We start from the raw sequence: 15,728 nt of genomic DNA on the forward strand, positions 1-15,728 counted from the left end.
GTCGTCTGCTCAGGTCTCATTTGTTTTTTAATAGTAATTATGATAAAAATGCTTAAAGTAATAATGTTCTTAAAAGGGTGAACTGGTTTAGATACATGTTAAATGTTTTAAACACTTTAAGTTACAAAATGTAAGTTATTTCATAATATATTGTATACAGTTAGTCATTACAAGCCTCAAAACAAACCTCAAAGATGTTTATTTAAAAAAAACAAAAAACAAAAAAAAAAAAACTACATACTTTCATACAACTTGTCTCATTCCTGCAAACATTTCTTTTGTTCTAACCCTTACACCAACAAACTGTACCTTCGATGTAACAAATAAAAGTGCAATAATAAATGTAATGTATAAATTAAAAATAATGCCAGCTGTACTTTCTTCCCTTCAGATCGGTACCATGAATAACAAGGAACTTGCAGGGATCTTGTTTTAAATGCATAATTACTGTAGATATAAATGAACTATTATATCTAGCTGGTAGTTCAGTTTTCAGGTTTTTGGGGGTTTTTTTACAATATGGTGATAATTTCATGCAGTGAATATGGCTGTCAACCACAAAAACACACAAGCTAAAATTCAAACAATATGTCAGACTATCAAACCATAAAAACTACCTTTCACATTGGTTACTGTGGTTTAAAGTGTTTTACAATCAAATGCAAAATGAACTGATCACACATACTATAAAAAAATAAAGAAATAATAAATATGATCAAATGCATGTGCGTAAACATGTAAGGACATTTAAAAAATATATAAAAAATACAAATGATAAAAACACCAATATCAACAACAAAATTTCCTTAACCAATACAGCCTTTCCTGACCTGCAGCATGTAACTTTAGTCGCTCTCCAAAAAACGTAACGTGCATCTATTTTTATTTTAATCTATTTACAAAGCGTTTTTATTTTCTAAAGGCAACAGTTGGTATGACTTATTTTGGCCACACTCTCACTACTAGTCAGTCAAATCTACAATTCAGCAACAAAGTCTACGGACGACTCACTGTTGGTGTGCACTTCAGAAAAAAAAGAAAAAAGCCAAAGTACATATTCCCAGTAAAAAAGTTATGTCACTTATAACATATCAGCAGATTGTTACTGGAAATTTATATTGTCAAACTTTATATTTCTTTATCACTAAAACTGTATTTGATCCACTTTAAGCCAGTTCACAACAGGAACCATGTTTAAATAGGTGAAGTCAGTCATTTTTAGTCCGTTCTCCTTCTTTAGGTGGAGCTCACAAGGGACTTTTGACGTCAGACAAATCCACATTATCTTGAAATCACATTTGCTTTGTTATGACTTTCACTGGGTGATGAAATCCCTTGGTTGATAATGTTTGCTTGCATCTCTGTCAACAGTTCAACAATTTAAAAGTCTTTGTCAAACTGGGTTGTGATATCTTCATGCAATCCTCTCCGTGCATGCACACGTCTGCACGGGCATTAGAGGATTTCTGTTTTTTTAATAAAAAACGCTGACACAAACGTAAAAACCTGCCCGAGGCCTGTAGGAACTCCTGTTTATAGTTTTAACATTAAGGGAAGTGAGATTTAAGACACCGTTCTTCTTTTGCCCATTTCAAGTCTCAGTTCCCGTCCTCACTCCTCTATAAATCACTGCTGGTGGTGCCGGTGCCATCAGTCTACCGGAATCCTCTCGTACTGTCGCCTCTGAGGTGATCTACAGCCGACGATACTGGAGGGAGGAGAGAGGAAATATTCTTGAGAAGATTTGTGTCTTTTAGTCTGTTTTTCATTCAAGGTTGCACATCATATCAACACTGGATGTAGACAATGTAGAGACAATAGCTGTTTTCCCACACAATGATTTTATCTTAATAGGGTATAGATCAGATTTATTGTTTATTTGTACACCCAGCTTTTTAAAAAGTAGCAGATTGGTTTAAACTGAAACCTAGATTTTTAGGTCCCCATGCACCCAAAATGTGCTGTGTTCTCCTTTCCCCAAGATGACACTGATCACTGTTTTAAACAAAAAAAATAATAATTTACAAGTAAAAATGTAACTAAAAGAAAGAAAAATAAGCCCCCCCTCCCCTTTCCAGCCTTTATGCTAAGCTAAGCTAAAGCAACACTCTTATCTAATTCTTGCCAGTAAAGCCAGTGTGTGTGTGTGTGTTCCAGAAAATGTTGAACAATCTTTTTAAGTAGATAACAATTAAGAAAGACAGAAAGAACTTGTCTTAACCACGTGGTCAAACTACAAAGTGCTTACATTGTAAATGGTGTTAAAAATAGATTATTTGGTTGAAAAAAATAAATATTAGCCATAATCGATATAGATCAATTGTTATCAATGCCAGCAACATTGTATCGTCCACATCCTACCTGATGGGTATCATTCCCAGGACTGTAAAGATGCTGGAGAGCGTGAAGACGAAGCCTGGGAACCAGTCCAAAGTTCTCTGATAGATCTTAGTAAAGGCAGGGATGTATGCCAGACCGGCAAACTTCAGAGCCAACTGCAGGCAGGTGAGAGTGGTGCCTGGTGGGAAGGAGGACAGATAGGTCAAGGGAAAGAGATGTAAATAAGGTTCATAGTGGAAACATGTAAATTCTCCTTTGGGATAAGCTAATCTCAGAGATTCTTTTAAAGGAATAGTTTGACATTTTTGGGAAATACACATTCACTTTTGTGCAAAGAGTGAGATAACAATATTGATGCGACTCTCACACCTTTACGGTAGGGTCTATACCTGTCTCTACAAAAGTTGGGTTATTTTCCAAAATGCAATCAAAACAATAAATCTGAGATTTGTTAATGAACATGAACCTTTATTTAACCGACAAAAGTACAAAGAAAAATATTTTCAATAGTTTCACTGACCAGCATAATTGTATTTTATAAATGTAAACAATGTTAAAAATGTTATGCCTGTTTTATTGCATTTTGGGAAATATCCCAACTTTTCTGGAAATGGGGTTTGTAAGACGCTAGTGCCAGCAGCCTGCTAGCTTAGCTCAGCATAAAGGTTGGAACCCGGGGAAACAGCTAGTCTGGCTCTGTCCCAAGGTAACAAAATCCACCACATTCCGTGCATTTGTGTGTGCATGTGTGGAGAGCAAAAAGAGGTGGGTGTTTGTGTTGCACTGACTTCACTTCTCAAACAGACATCATGCCAAAACAAACACAAACTGGAAAATCCTGACAATGAATAACCCTGCTTCTCTAATTGCCTGTAAACCGAACCTGTGTGTGCGTGTGTGTGCGCGTGTGTGCGTGTGTGTGTGTGTGTGTGATAGAGAGAGAGAGAGAGAAAGAGAGATGAAGCATAACACTCTAACCTCTTTATGATGAGTCATATTTTTGGTATAAACCAGTCTGACTGCAGCTGATCAGAAACTGAAGAACTGAAGAATGCTTGATCTTGATCTATTGCAAAATCTATAAATAATTAACTCAGAGGTGCCTAAACTTTCCCACTTTGAGATCCAAAAAAAACCAAACACACTGTAGCCTACAATAGGCTAGTGTGACTGTATTGAAATAAAGTGTTTAGCATGTTTGCTAGCCTCGCACTGATACCTTTGTGCTTATTCAGGAGTCACATGTCAACCGACCCCAAAAGGGGCAGTAAGCCAGGTCGCACAAGAAACAGTTTTTTCTTTCTGACCTGCCCACGACATTCAGACCGCACACTCAACTTTCAGGAAATCTCATGTTGTCATTCCTCTTCCACAACTTCCTCCTGTACTCACTCAAACATACAGTGATCGTGCACTTCTGTTTGATCTTTGACACTATCCGCTTTATACTAGTACAATATTTGATATGTCAGTTCCAACAACAACAACGCAACAGTTTTAGTGTATAAAACAATGAAGCCATGTGTCACTGATTGAAATGAGTTTTCATTTATGTTTTAAAGGGAAAAAATAAATGTTTTCAATATATATTTTCATTTTATAATTCTCTACTGTGACTTTATTTTTTGCATACAGCACTAATTTGACAGATTTAAAGGATGAGTTCACCCAAATCTGCTGGGACTGTATTTCTTTGGAGCTAACTGAACCTTTTAAAATTTAAACCTTTTTGCAACAGGTTTTAATAGCAACTCCAACACACACACACACACACACACACACACACACAGAGCTTGGATACTCACCACATGAGGATGCAGGAACCTGCTGTGAGAGCAGAGATCTGATAGTTGGCATCGGGATGAGCGCAAACAGGTTGAGCGAGCGAGCTGCGGAGAAATGAACGCTCATTAATATATTTCCGCTCAATTCCTACACAATGTCCTTGTGTATACCCCACCACTGCCACGCAGTCACCATTTCCTCTCTGTAGCAGGGTGTGTGTGTCAGGTGACACATTACAAAATATCAATGTCCATTTAGTTTCCATCTCCTACTCCTAGCTTTAAAACAAGACTATTCTTTTCCATGTGCTGTTGTGCGCTGTGTGTCTGCTAGCTTTTTCCTTCTGCGAAGGAAAGGATGTGTTTTACATTTCTGTTTAGTTTGGAATTAACAGAGGAAGAAGTGAGTACTTAGCATGTGAGGCACGAGCTGAGCACTAAAAGATGAACCATGTTAAAAAAGATTGATGTTTCATGAGCAGCATGTGGAACCTTCTGTTCCACAACATTGTAAATGGATCAACTTTGGGATGGACTGGCAACCTGTCCAGGGTGTACCCTGCCTTTCGTCCGATGTAAGCTGGGATTGGCCCCAGCCCCCCGCGACCCTGTACGCAGGATAAGCGGTTGACGATTGATGGATGGGTGGACATTTAAGGCATTTAGTAGATGCTTTTGTCCAAAGTGACTTACAATTAGTACATTTGTCAGAATAAAGTGATAAGGTGGTAGACAGCAAAGATAGCTAGGGTAGTAGTTAAGTGGCAGGATGTGTGTAAGAGTTTTTTCCCTCCTTTTTACATAATTTATTGACTAAACCATTAACTGAAAAGTAATTGACAGATGAATTACTTGCAGTTCTATTTCAGTCCACCAGTTTAATACATATAACAAAAAGAAAGGTTTAAAAAAGGTCGAATGGTAAGGAAGAGATGATATAGAGTTAGGCCTGGACAATAAAACCATGATAATTATCACAATATAATTTTCCTCAATAACAATATAACAAATGTTCAATAAATGTTTGATTTAATTCATTTGAGTCACGATTGAATTATCACTTACTTTTTCTATTAAGATATCTATTTTGTTGAGGAAAAGGGAGTGAAAAAAAGATTTTACTCAGTTTTATCATATTTGTTGAAAAAAGATTTTATCATAATTGTTTTGAATGTTTTTGCTCAGATTTGTGAAGTGATCCACTGTTTGGCATCAAGTGTTTGTTCTGACCATAAAGAAAAGTTTAAAACCACAATTAACCATCTGGTTTCTTCAACTTTCACTCAGGAGCAAAAATCAGCATTTAAACTTGAAAGACATAATGATTTGATGCTCAGTCTTACCGAGATAGAACATGTAGGTTGCCGTGACAAAGGACATGAAGTAAATTCCAGTGGCGAATGACACCATGCCAATCAGGACGAGCATCACGTCGCTGACGTAGCGACGTAACATGATGACGCCCAGGAAACTGGTGAGGAAAATCGTGAAGCCTGCTGCATTCCCATAACCCACCTGGAGGAAGAGAAAAGAAAGTGTGAATAAGTGAAGAAAGGGAAATAAAAAGGAAAGGAGAGACAGAAAATGTTCAAAAGTGAAAGAAAGAGAAAAAAAAAGAAGTGAAAATAAAATTAATTGGACAGACTGAAAAAATTAATACACACTGTACTGTACATAAAAACACACAATACAAATCAACTGTAAGCCAGCTTTGTACAGTTCAATAATTTACATTTAACTGAGCAATAAATACAGCCTGTGTAAATTAAACTAACAATTCAGTGTAAATGATTCAGCATTTTATTATCTACTTTAAATTATTAGATTCTAATTTCCTACCTAATCAATAAAAAAAACCACTTTATTCTGTCATTCATGCATCATAATCACTAACACAGAAGCTAAACACATACTGTACATACAAAAAGAACAAAAAGTCACCTGTGTGGCACTCCAACTGAGTGGCTGCTTCAGGACAAAGACACCCAGTATTTCTATAGCTCCACCCACGGCAACGTCGTACAGCACGGCAGCCGCAAACAGCAGAGCCACGTTCAGCAGGTTGATCCCAGCAGGGACCTCCACTGCATCATTTCTGGATGTGTGATAAAGGAGGTGGCGGTTCTCCTCTGGCTCTCTGTTTGGGACTTGTTTCACCTTAAATTAAGATGGACACACACAATTAACATCTGCACGAGCTGTATCCCTCTCAGCCACACACACTAGTTACCGCTCTGATTGGTTGTAGGTATATCCAATTGCGTCCAGAGGCATTTTCACCTGCACCCGTTGATAACGCCCCTTGGAAATCAAAAATTAACTGAGAGTCTACCGGATGCCTTCAGACTTCCTCCTTCACCTGCTCACTTCCTTCATCAGCCCAGCAGTCACCAGACCTTCTGCTCATTCACCTGCTCACGTGGGCTGCGTTCAGCACCGATAAAACATAGCAAGCAGTTTATGTAAACGGAAAAATGGTTGTGCCTTGAACACCCTGTTGTATAAGCAGAGCACTGCACTGCCTTTTCAGTACTGCAGTACGTGTTTATAGACGTGGGTCTGACACAGTCACCAAACAAGAGTAGCAAAATGGTGCATACCGTTTTTTTAAATTGCAAATGTTCTCAGATCCCTTATCAGTCACTACATAGCCCAGCCCAGATCCTTTGTGCCTTTGTCAGTGATTTCCATCTTCTGTGACCTGAACCTTTCTGTCTACCTGTAAGCTATTTTTGGTCATTAACCCACTAAAGTCATCCTGCTGCCTCGCTCTGCGTTTTAGTCAAATTTAGGGCTGAATCAATGACTTGGTGGATGATTTTTTTTTTTGATTAATTGATTAGTTTATTTGGTCTATAAATTGTTAGAAAATGGTGAAAATGTCGATCAGGGTTTCCAAAAGCCAAAGATGACGTCCTCAAATGTCTTGTTTTGTCCACAACCCCACGACGCTGTCTATAACTCTACTTTCATAGATGAGCAAAGAATAAATTATTCAAATTTCACATTTAAAATCACTCAAACCGTTTAATCAATTATCAAAATAGTTAGTGATTCACTTAATATTAACTGTTAACTTTTAAGTACACAGAGACCATTTTACACGCCTTCATCTCATCACGCCTGGATTATTGCAACAGCCTTTTCACCTGTTTAACCCAAAAATCTATTGATCGACTCCAGACTGTCCAGAACTCAGCTGCCAGGCTTTTAACCAGAACAAAGAAATATGACCACATTACTCCTATTTTAGCTTCATTACACTGGCTCCCAGTATGTTTTAGAATTGACTTTAAAATTTTATTGATCACTTTTAAAGCTCTTCATGGCTTCTCGCCTTGTTATATTTCTGACCTTTTAGTCCCATACGCACCAGCACGTACCTTAAGATCAGAGGGGGGCAGAGGTCTGTTGTCTGTTCCAGAGTCTCGACTGAAAACTAAAGGGGACAGAGCGTTTGCTGTCAGGGCCCCGAGGCTCTGGAACAGCCTGCCCGAGGAAATCAGGTCGGCTGAGTCAGTGAACTCTTTTAAGTCCCTTCTTAAAACATACTTTTATAGCAGAGACTTTCCTGATCTTATTTGACTTTATTTTATTCTATTTTACTAATTTTATATTTATCTTAAACGTGTATTTTGTATTATTATTGTAATATTATTGTTTCTGTATTATTGTTTTTTGGGTATTATTGTCTTTACACTTGTTAAAGCACTTTGTAACTTGTTTTTGAAAAGTGCTCTACAAATAAAGATTATTATTAATAGTTGACAACTTATCAATTAATCATTGCAGCTCTAGTCCAACCCTGCATTTCCTGGGCCATGACAAATCAGCAGCCAAACAGAAACATGAATGAATATGCGTGTCCCACAGGACCCCATTGTCCGGGGAAACTCTAGCTCCTTTATTTATTTTTTTTATCTTGTCTTAAAATCCACAGTTAATTCCAGTGTCTGGATACTTTCTATTTGTGACACTTCAGTTTCACAGTACGCACTACATGAAAAGTTTCTGAACTTTTACTTGTATCGTACAAGTAAACTGGTTTAGCATCAGTCCAAAATATTTTCAAAAGTGGTGCAAGGTCAGAATAAAATGCTTCAAAAACATTATGGGATTGCAGTACCACACACATCCAAACAGGATACCATCTGTAATATTACACACACACACACACACACACACACACACTGACCTGCAGCATGACTATGGAGTGTATAAGGCTGAGCAGGTGGAGCAATGTGCTCACAATGAGCAAGATGGTTCCATGGTCCAAACTGGAGCTATACAGCTGGAACAGATGACCCGACACCAAACTGCCCACCAGACCTGCAATCCCATACAGCAGCTCCACTCTCATCATCACCTGCATGGCACGTGGACACACATTGCTTGGGTTTAGGCCAATAATTTATATGCATGGGTTAGGTGTCATGAATGGCATATCAATACTAGGTGTCTTTTACATTACACAGAGCATAAGAGGGCATATTTTGTAAGTAAAGATTCTTTACTTAAGAAAAAGTAGCAATATGCCACTGTAAAGCCACTCCATTACAAGTCCTACATTCAAAATGCTGTGCTATGCAGATTTTCAACCCACCAAAATGTTTACCACAGTATATACACAAAACTTGTGTAAACTGCAGAAATCATTTAAAAATAAAAACATGTGAGTGAGATATCCAACAAGATGTGGCGGAACAAATAATCCACAGGACTTGTTACTGTAGAGTTCAACTTGTTGCAGAAAGGAAATAATAATGAGTTATGACCTGTGTAGAGGATCAGCTTGATGGACAAGCATTAGCCTACATATTTATATATTGTCATATTATCCAAATATTACCTCTAGTGATAGTTTCAGTAGTTACTTATTTGCTTGTTTAAGAATGTAAATCTTACAGACATCATCACCAAAGTTCACAATCAGAATCAGCTTTATTAAGTAGGTTTACCCATCCAAGGAATTTGCACTGGTATTTTGGTGCATAATAATAAAGATAGTAGGTAGCAAATAGAACGATAAAACTGCAGGTCAAGAATCATAAATAGGCTAGGCAATACAATGTACAATTGACAAAAAGATATGTAACATTTTAAATGAATAAACCTATATCCTTATAATATCAACTGTAGCCTTAGTGGGCTATAACGTTGTTGTTGAATGATAATGAAAATGAAATTTAGATCATATAAATTGTGGATCTGGGAACCCTAACTGAGTACTGACCTTGGACCGGTCAGTCGCCGTGGAGCCTATAGACGCCAGCGCCATCACGCCGGGCCAGTAGGCGCAGAACCCGCCGGACAGCCCGAACACAGCCGCTGCGCCGAACATCACCTCCAGCGGGAGGCGGAAGACGACCACCAGGAGCAGGGCGAGCCTGGACAGCAGGTACCCGCTCAATGGCACCACGATGGGGGCTCTCCTCCAGCCGCGGTCGCCTAACCGGGCGAGGAGCAGCGCGGGTAAGATCGGAGTCACCAGGATGATGAGTCGGTAGGTCATATAGAAGTTCGACATGGCTTTCTGCTGGCTGTCCTCCCTGGAGATATCGGGGTAGGAGGCGTTGGCACTCCGGTCCCTGACCACCATCTGCAGGGCGGTGTCGAAGAGAGTGCTGCCCAGCTGCTCCATCACCAGAATCGGCTCTATCTGCCGGAGCACTATGAAGGCAGTTTGACAGAGGGTCGGCAGCACCATGGTTAGACTGTTCTTGTTGTTTTTTTTTGTTTTTTTTTGCGTATGTTTTTTAAGTTATTCGAAGAATAATAAGAGCGTCCACTGAGGCGTCAAAGTCAGACTGACTGTGAAGAGTTGCAGAATTTCACAAAGCAGCCCGGCTCTGGAAGTTAGGCTGATACAATGAAGGACGCTTTGACTTCGGTTCCTTTTCTTCCTCAGATGTGAAGAACCATCACGCCCACTTCCTCCGGCTCATGTGCTCAGCTGGTTCACTATAGGCTAATGAAACGGAAAGGTGTGTAGGCCTGAGTGAGTGTGTGTGAGACATTTGGAAAACCATGCACCCTCCCCTAAACCTCAACCTCCTTATTTTTTCTTAAGGCCAGGCACCACAGTTAAATAGGCTTCTCACCCAACTTTACGATTTTTTTAAATATGCAAATGAGTTATTTCCTCATTAAATATGTGCTGATTTTGCAAATTACACAAATCCACTTTCAAGCACATTGATAAGAGTCTGATGGATTTTTCTGTTTTCATTGCATAATATAGCCTACCAAATGGCCACCAGTTTATCAAAATATCGTCTCGGGTTACGTATGTAACCCTGGTTCCCCGAGAAGGGGAACGAGACACTGCGTCGGTTACGACACTATGGGAACGCCTCTAGGCGTAGCAGGTCTGAACGTGAATGAAATCACTCCAATCCTATTGGCTTGTTGCTAGAACGGTAAGGTGTGACGGAATAACCGGAGGAGTATAAAGCACACCTGTACACACTCATCATTAGCTTAAACTATGAAGCAGGTGCTTCAGGCGGGGAGAGAGGTGCGGCGAGCCGACGCAGTGTCTCGTTCCCCTTCTCGGGGAACCAGGGTTACATACGTAACCCGAGACGTTCCCCTTCGAGGGAACTCGAACTGCGTCGGTTACGACACTATGGGAACGCCTCTAGGCGTAGCAGGTCTGAACGTGAATGAAATCACTCCAATCCTATTGGCTTGTTGCTAGAACGGTAAGGTGTGACGGAATAACTGGAGGAGTATAAAGCACACCTGTACACACTCATCATTAGCTTAAACTATGAAGCAGGTGCTTCAGGCGGGGAGAGAGGTGCGGCGGGCCGACGCAGTGTCTCGTTCCCCTTCTCGGGGAACCAGGGTTACATACGTAACCCGAGACGTTCCCCTTCGAGGGAACTCGAACTGCGTCGGTTACGACACTATGGGAACGAGATACCCACTAAACCATGCCGAAAACCCCGCCTGCCCCAGTGTGCAATAAAGTGGCACGACTAAGAGGAGAGCGCACGAGTGCCAGGTGCCGAAGGAAGGTCAAGACTGTAAAACCGAATGAATGTGTGTGGAGTGGCCCAGCCAGCCGCTAACAAACATCCTGCAAAGAGGCCCCGGAAAGAAGGGCTCAAGAGGCCCCCATGCCTCTGGTAGAATGAGCCCTCACAGCCACAGGTGAACCGCGCACCTGATAGGCCAGGGAAATAGTCTGAACAATCCAGTTGCTAATAGTATGTTTGGATGCAGGGAGCCCAGCCCCGGGGGACCCAAAACACACTAGCAGCTGGTCAGCCTTCCTCCAACGGGAGGACCTCAGAGTGTAACACTCAGTGCTCTGACAGGGAAGAGCAGATGAAGTCTCCCGTCCTCCGCCGTCACATGTGGTGGAGGATGAAATGCCTGCAGCACTGTGGACCCTGCCGCACAAGAAGGCACTTTAGGGATGTATCCTGGACGAGGGTGCAGGATAGCCCTAATATTCCCCGGGGCAAACTCCAGGCTTGCGGAGAAACCGAAAGCGCTTGGAGATCCCCCACCCTCCTCAGAGAGGTGATAGCAAGGAGAAAGGCCATCTTGTGGGTCAAGTGCTTAGCCTCAGCTGACTCCAGGGGTTCGAAGGGGGCCTCAGCCAACGCCCCAAGAACCACCGCCAGATCCCAAGTGGGAACATTGGACCGAGTCGCAGGTCTCATCCTCCGGGCACCACGGAGGATCCGTGTGGACGGGGCCCTGGAGCTGAGGAGGGTCTCGACTGCTCCGGCTGTTAGACCCGCCTCTAGGTACTGTGCCCCCTCAGGGGCCAGACCCACAGTCGCCATATGGCGGGGCAAGGGTGAAGAACCCGGCCCTGCGCCTGGGACAGCAGGTCTCTCCTCAGAGGGACCCGCCACGGTAGGCCGTCCAGGAGCGATCATGATGTCCGAGAACCACACCCGGGTTGGCCAGAACGGGGCTGCGAGCAGTAGGCCGACATTGTCCTGGCGGACCCGCTCCAGAGCGACTGGGGGAAAAGTGTACAGACGTAGCCTCGGCCACGAATGTACCATGGCGTCCAGACCCAACGGGGCTGGAGGAACGAGAGAAAACCATAGCGGGCAGTGCGTAGTCTCTTGAGACGCAAACAGATCCACGTGGATCTGGGGCCGAACTCTTCGCACAAGAGCTCCACCACTTCGGGGTGAAGTCTCCATTCCCCGGGCCTCAGCCCCTGTCTCGACAGCAGGTCTGCTCCCTGATTCTGCATCCCCGGGAGTTACATCGCCCTGAGCGCAGACCGCCCTGGTGATTCAGATAGGCCACCACCGCTGTGTTGTCGGAACGAACCAGGAAGTGGTGGCCTTGGAGATCGGGCAGGAAACTCCTTAGAGCCTGGAACACCGCCAACATCTTGAGACAGTTGATATGCCACTCGGATTGATGCACCTGCCAGGATCCCCTTGCAAAGCGGCAGTCCATGACCGCGCCCCAGCCCGTGAGGGAGGCGTCTGTCGAAATGACCAGCCGGCGACAAGACCCTCCCAGCACGGGCCCCTGGGACAGGAACCAAGTTTCCTTCCAAACTGAGAGGGAACGAATACACTTGGAGGATTTCCCCTCGGGGAAAAACCCTTGGTCCTTAGCCACCACTGCAGGGGTCTCATGTGCAGCAGTCCAGATGGTATTACGCTGGACACAGCCGCCAGGAGACCCAACACTCGTTGAAAGTGTTTTATAGTGATGGCGTGGCCTAACTTCACCCTTTTCACGGCAGCCAATATGGTGTCGACACGTGCCGGAGACAATTGTGCCCGCATCGTTGTCGAATCCCATACTACCCCTAGGAATGTAGTCCGTTGGGTGGGCGCCAGCACACTCTTCTTTGCGTTGAGCCTCAGCCCTAAACGCCGCAGATGAGCCAGAACGACATCTCAATGCCAACTCTCGAGACTGGGCTAGGATGAGCCAGTCTGATGACGCCACCCCGACACCCGCCCCGACACCCGGAAGTCATCGTCCACTACGCTGAGCACGTTGCTGCAGCGTCTCCGGATCCAAACCGCGAACGGGACAAGCTGAGAACGGGCTCCCGAACGAGGAAAGGAAGCGTTGGAGCCAGCGGATGAAGGTCAGGAAAAAGCCTCAGCCGTCCCGAAATCCTCCGACATCGCTGTGAACCCCAGCCTCAGCGGCCGCAGGGCCCACGCCACGGGGAGAACACATCCGGCCATCCTCGGAAAAGAGAGCCATGCTGTACTTCAGTACCCGCACGGAAAGGGCTTCGCAACGGGCGCAGGCAGCCCCCTCAAGAGCTGCCCGGGCGTGCTCCATCCCCAAACATGAGACACACATCTCATGAGAATCTCCATCCGCGATGTACCGAGGGCAATAAAAAATCTGTACATCTGGTTGCTGGACATGCTGGTAGACTTCTTCTTCAGGTAAGACACACTGCTTGTAGGACTGGAGCTTTCTTCAAACAACATACAGAGCGCCTGCTGAATAGAAAAAAGCTAATGATGAGTGTGTACAGGTGTGCTTTATACTCCTCCGGTTATTCCGTCACACCTTACCGTTCTAGCAACAAGCCAATAGGATTGGAGTGATTTCATTCACGTTCAGACCTGCTACGCCTAGAGGCGTTCCCATAGTGTCATAACCGACGCAGTTCGAGTTCCCTCGAAGGGGAACTGCCTACCGCTCACATGTGTGAGGGACCCTTTTCCCCCACAAATTTATTTTTTTAAAAGCCACATAAAATGAGAATGATAAAATATATTTAAACCTCTGTACAGGTCTTGCTATTAGACCTAAGAAATAGTGTGTAAAATTATGATGATCTAACTGCCTTGAAGGGCGAGGAAAATGACTGCCTACAGGAAACATGTCATTCTGAGAAAACAGCTGTTAAATATTAGTTAAGGCAATAACAATATACTTAGCATAAAAATTACTGTTTGTCACATGAACACATTTCTCATAGATATTATATATATGAACTAAGAAACATAAAACATCTTATTTACTAACTTCAGCAATAGAACATACAGTCCCCTCTAAAAGTATTGGAACGGTAAGGCAAATTCCTTTGTTTTTGTTGTTCACTGAAGACATTTGGGTTTAAGATCAAAAGATGAGTATGAGACAAGAGTTCTGAATTTCCACTTTTATTAAACAACTCAGAACATACCACCCTTTGTGTGAACCCACCCATTTTTCAAGTGAGCAAAACTATTGGAACATGTGACTTACAGATGTTTCTTGTTGCCCAGGTGTTGCCTTTTAGGTTGATTGTCCGAACATTAAATAGCTCTGCATGACTAGTCTAAGTTTTCATGCTTGGTTCAAACCTGTAAATACTGCATTTCCTGTTAAAGAGGATAAACCAACATGAAGACCAGAGAGCTGTCTATGGGAGAAAAGCAAGCCATTTTCAAGCTGAGAAAAGAAGGAAAATCGACCAGAGCCATCAGACAAACGTTGGGCATAGCAAGCACAACAATTTGGAATGTCCTGAAAAAGAAAGAAACTACTGGTGTACTGAGCAACAGATGTCCAACAGGTCAGCCAAGGAAAACAACAGTAGTTGATGACAGAAATATCGTGAGAGCTGTGATGAAAACCCCAAAACATCAGTAAGTGACATCACCAACGACCTCCACAGTGCAGGGTGAAGGTATCACAATCCACTGTTCGAAGAAGACTCAGAGAGCAGAAATATAGAGGCCACACCACAAGATGCAAACCACTCATCAGCAGGAAGAATCAGAACGCCAGACTTGCATACAAGCTAATCTGTGGAGCATGATGGAGGTAATGTCATGGCTTGGGCGTGCATGGCTGCTTTTGGAACAGGCTCATTAATATTTATTGATGATGTAACTGATGACAGTAGCAGCAGAATTAATTCAGAACTCTTGTCTCATACTCATCTTTTGATCTTAAACCCAAATGTCTTCAGTGAACAACAAAAACAAGGGAATTTGCCTTACCGTTCCAATACTTTTGGAGGGGACTGTACATGTAAAACACTAATGAAGATGATATTTAAGCGATATGCAGTTGACAGACATTTTAGATAGACATGTTTATATTTGTTATTCAAGATTGTTTTGTACATTTTATGAAAGTATGGTGATAATAGTTGTAGAAAACCTTGAAATCTGAAAATTGACAGATTGAAGCAAAATCCTCCTTTTAGACTGTGATGTCTGGCATTAAAGACAGACATCTGTTTTTGCTGGTCTCCAATGGTTAAAACACTTTGCTGAAGAGAACAATGACACAAAAGGAGAAGTAAAACATCTGATCAGAATGATGTTATAAGCCCTGGCCTCTGTGGTATCAGACAAAAACCACATTTTTACATGTATGAGTTTAGTAAAATGTTTTAGGCTGATGTCCAGCCCTCTCTGCAGCCGCTGGTTTCAGTTCATGTCAGAATACAATGAAACTCAACTTGGAGCTGGTATGAGACAGATAATCCATCTCTCCATCTAGCTGCTGAAAAACACTGACCACAAGGTACTCTCAGAACAGTTGCAAACAACAAAACGGAGTGTGTTAAAACCGCCAAACCACTGGTACATCATGTCTGAATGAAAAGTAGTAACATGCATGATAAAGCACTCAGGAATCCCACAC

General features: G+C 42.6%; 1 protein-coding gene across 1 annotated transcript; it reads right to left on the minus strand.

Annotated features, from left to right (window-relative positions):
• Window position 1: 1 nt before the first annotated feature.
• On the minus strand, window positions 2–10,032 carry LOC119915154 (thymic stromal cotransporter homolog). The gene is made up of 7 exons (XM_038734754.1): window positions 9,358–10,032; window positions 8,320–8,490; window positions 6,066–6,281; window positions 5,468–5,639; window positions 4,146–4,229; window positions 2,362–2,518; window positions 2–1,708 (listed from the first exon to the last, which is right to left on the minus strand). The coding sequence occupies exons 1-7, from the start codon at window positions 9,829–9,831 to the stop codon at window positions 1,651–1,653; spliced, it is 1,332 nt and encodes a 443-aa protein (XP_038590682.1). The 5' UTR covers window positions 9,832–10,032; the 3' UTR covers window positions 2–1,650.
• Window positions 10,033–15,728: the final 5,696 nt, after the last annotated feature.

Source organism: Micropterus salmoides, unplaced genomic scaffold (genome assembly GCF_014851395.1).
Source record: "Micropterus salmoides isolate LMB-PRFRI ecotype aquatic unplaced genomic scaffold, ASM1485139v1 Ms_hic_scaffold_20, whole genome shotgun sequence".
Taxonomy (NCBI): domain Eukaryota; kingdom Metazoa; phylum Chordata; class Actinopteri; order Centrarchiformes; family Centrarchidae; genus Micropterus; species Micropterus salmoides.

What these genes read in the sequence shown, in the direction of transcription:
- LOC119915154 (XM_038734754.1), bottom strand. Translation starts at nt 9,831, where the DNA reads ATGGTGCTGCCGACCCTCTGTCAAACTGCCTTCATAGTGCTCCGGCAG. An exon ending in TCAGTTGGAGTGCCACACAG is followed by an intron (nt 5,640 to 6,065) that starts GTGACTTTTTGT and finishes CTCTTCCTCCAG; the next exon opens with GTGGGTTATGGGAATGCAGC. An exon ending in AACCTACATGTTCTATCTCG is followed by an intron (nt 4,230 to 5,467) that starts GTAAGACTGAGC and finishes ATTTCTCCGCAG; the next exon opens with CTCGCTCGCTCAACCTGTTT.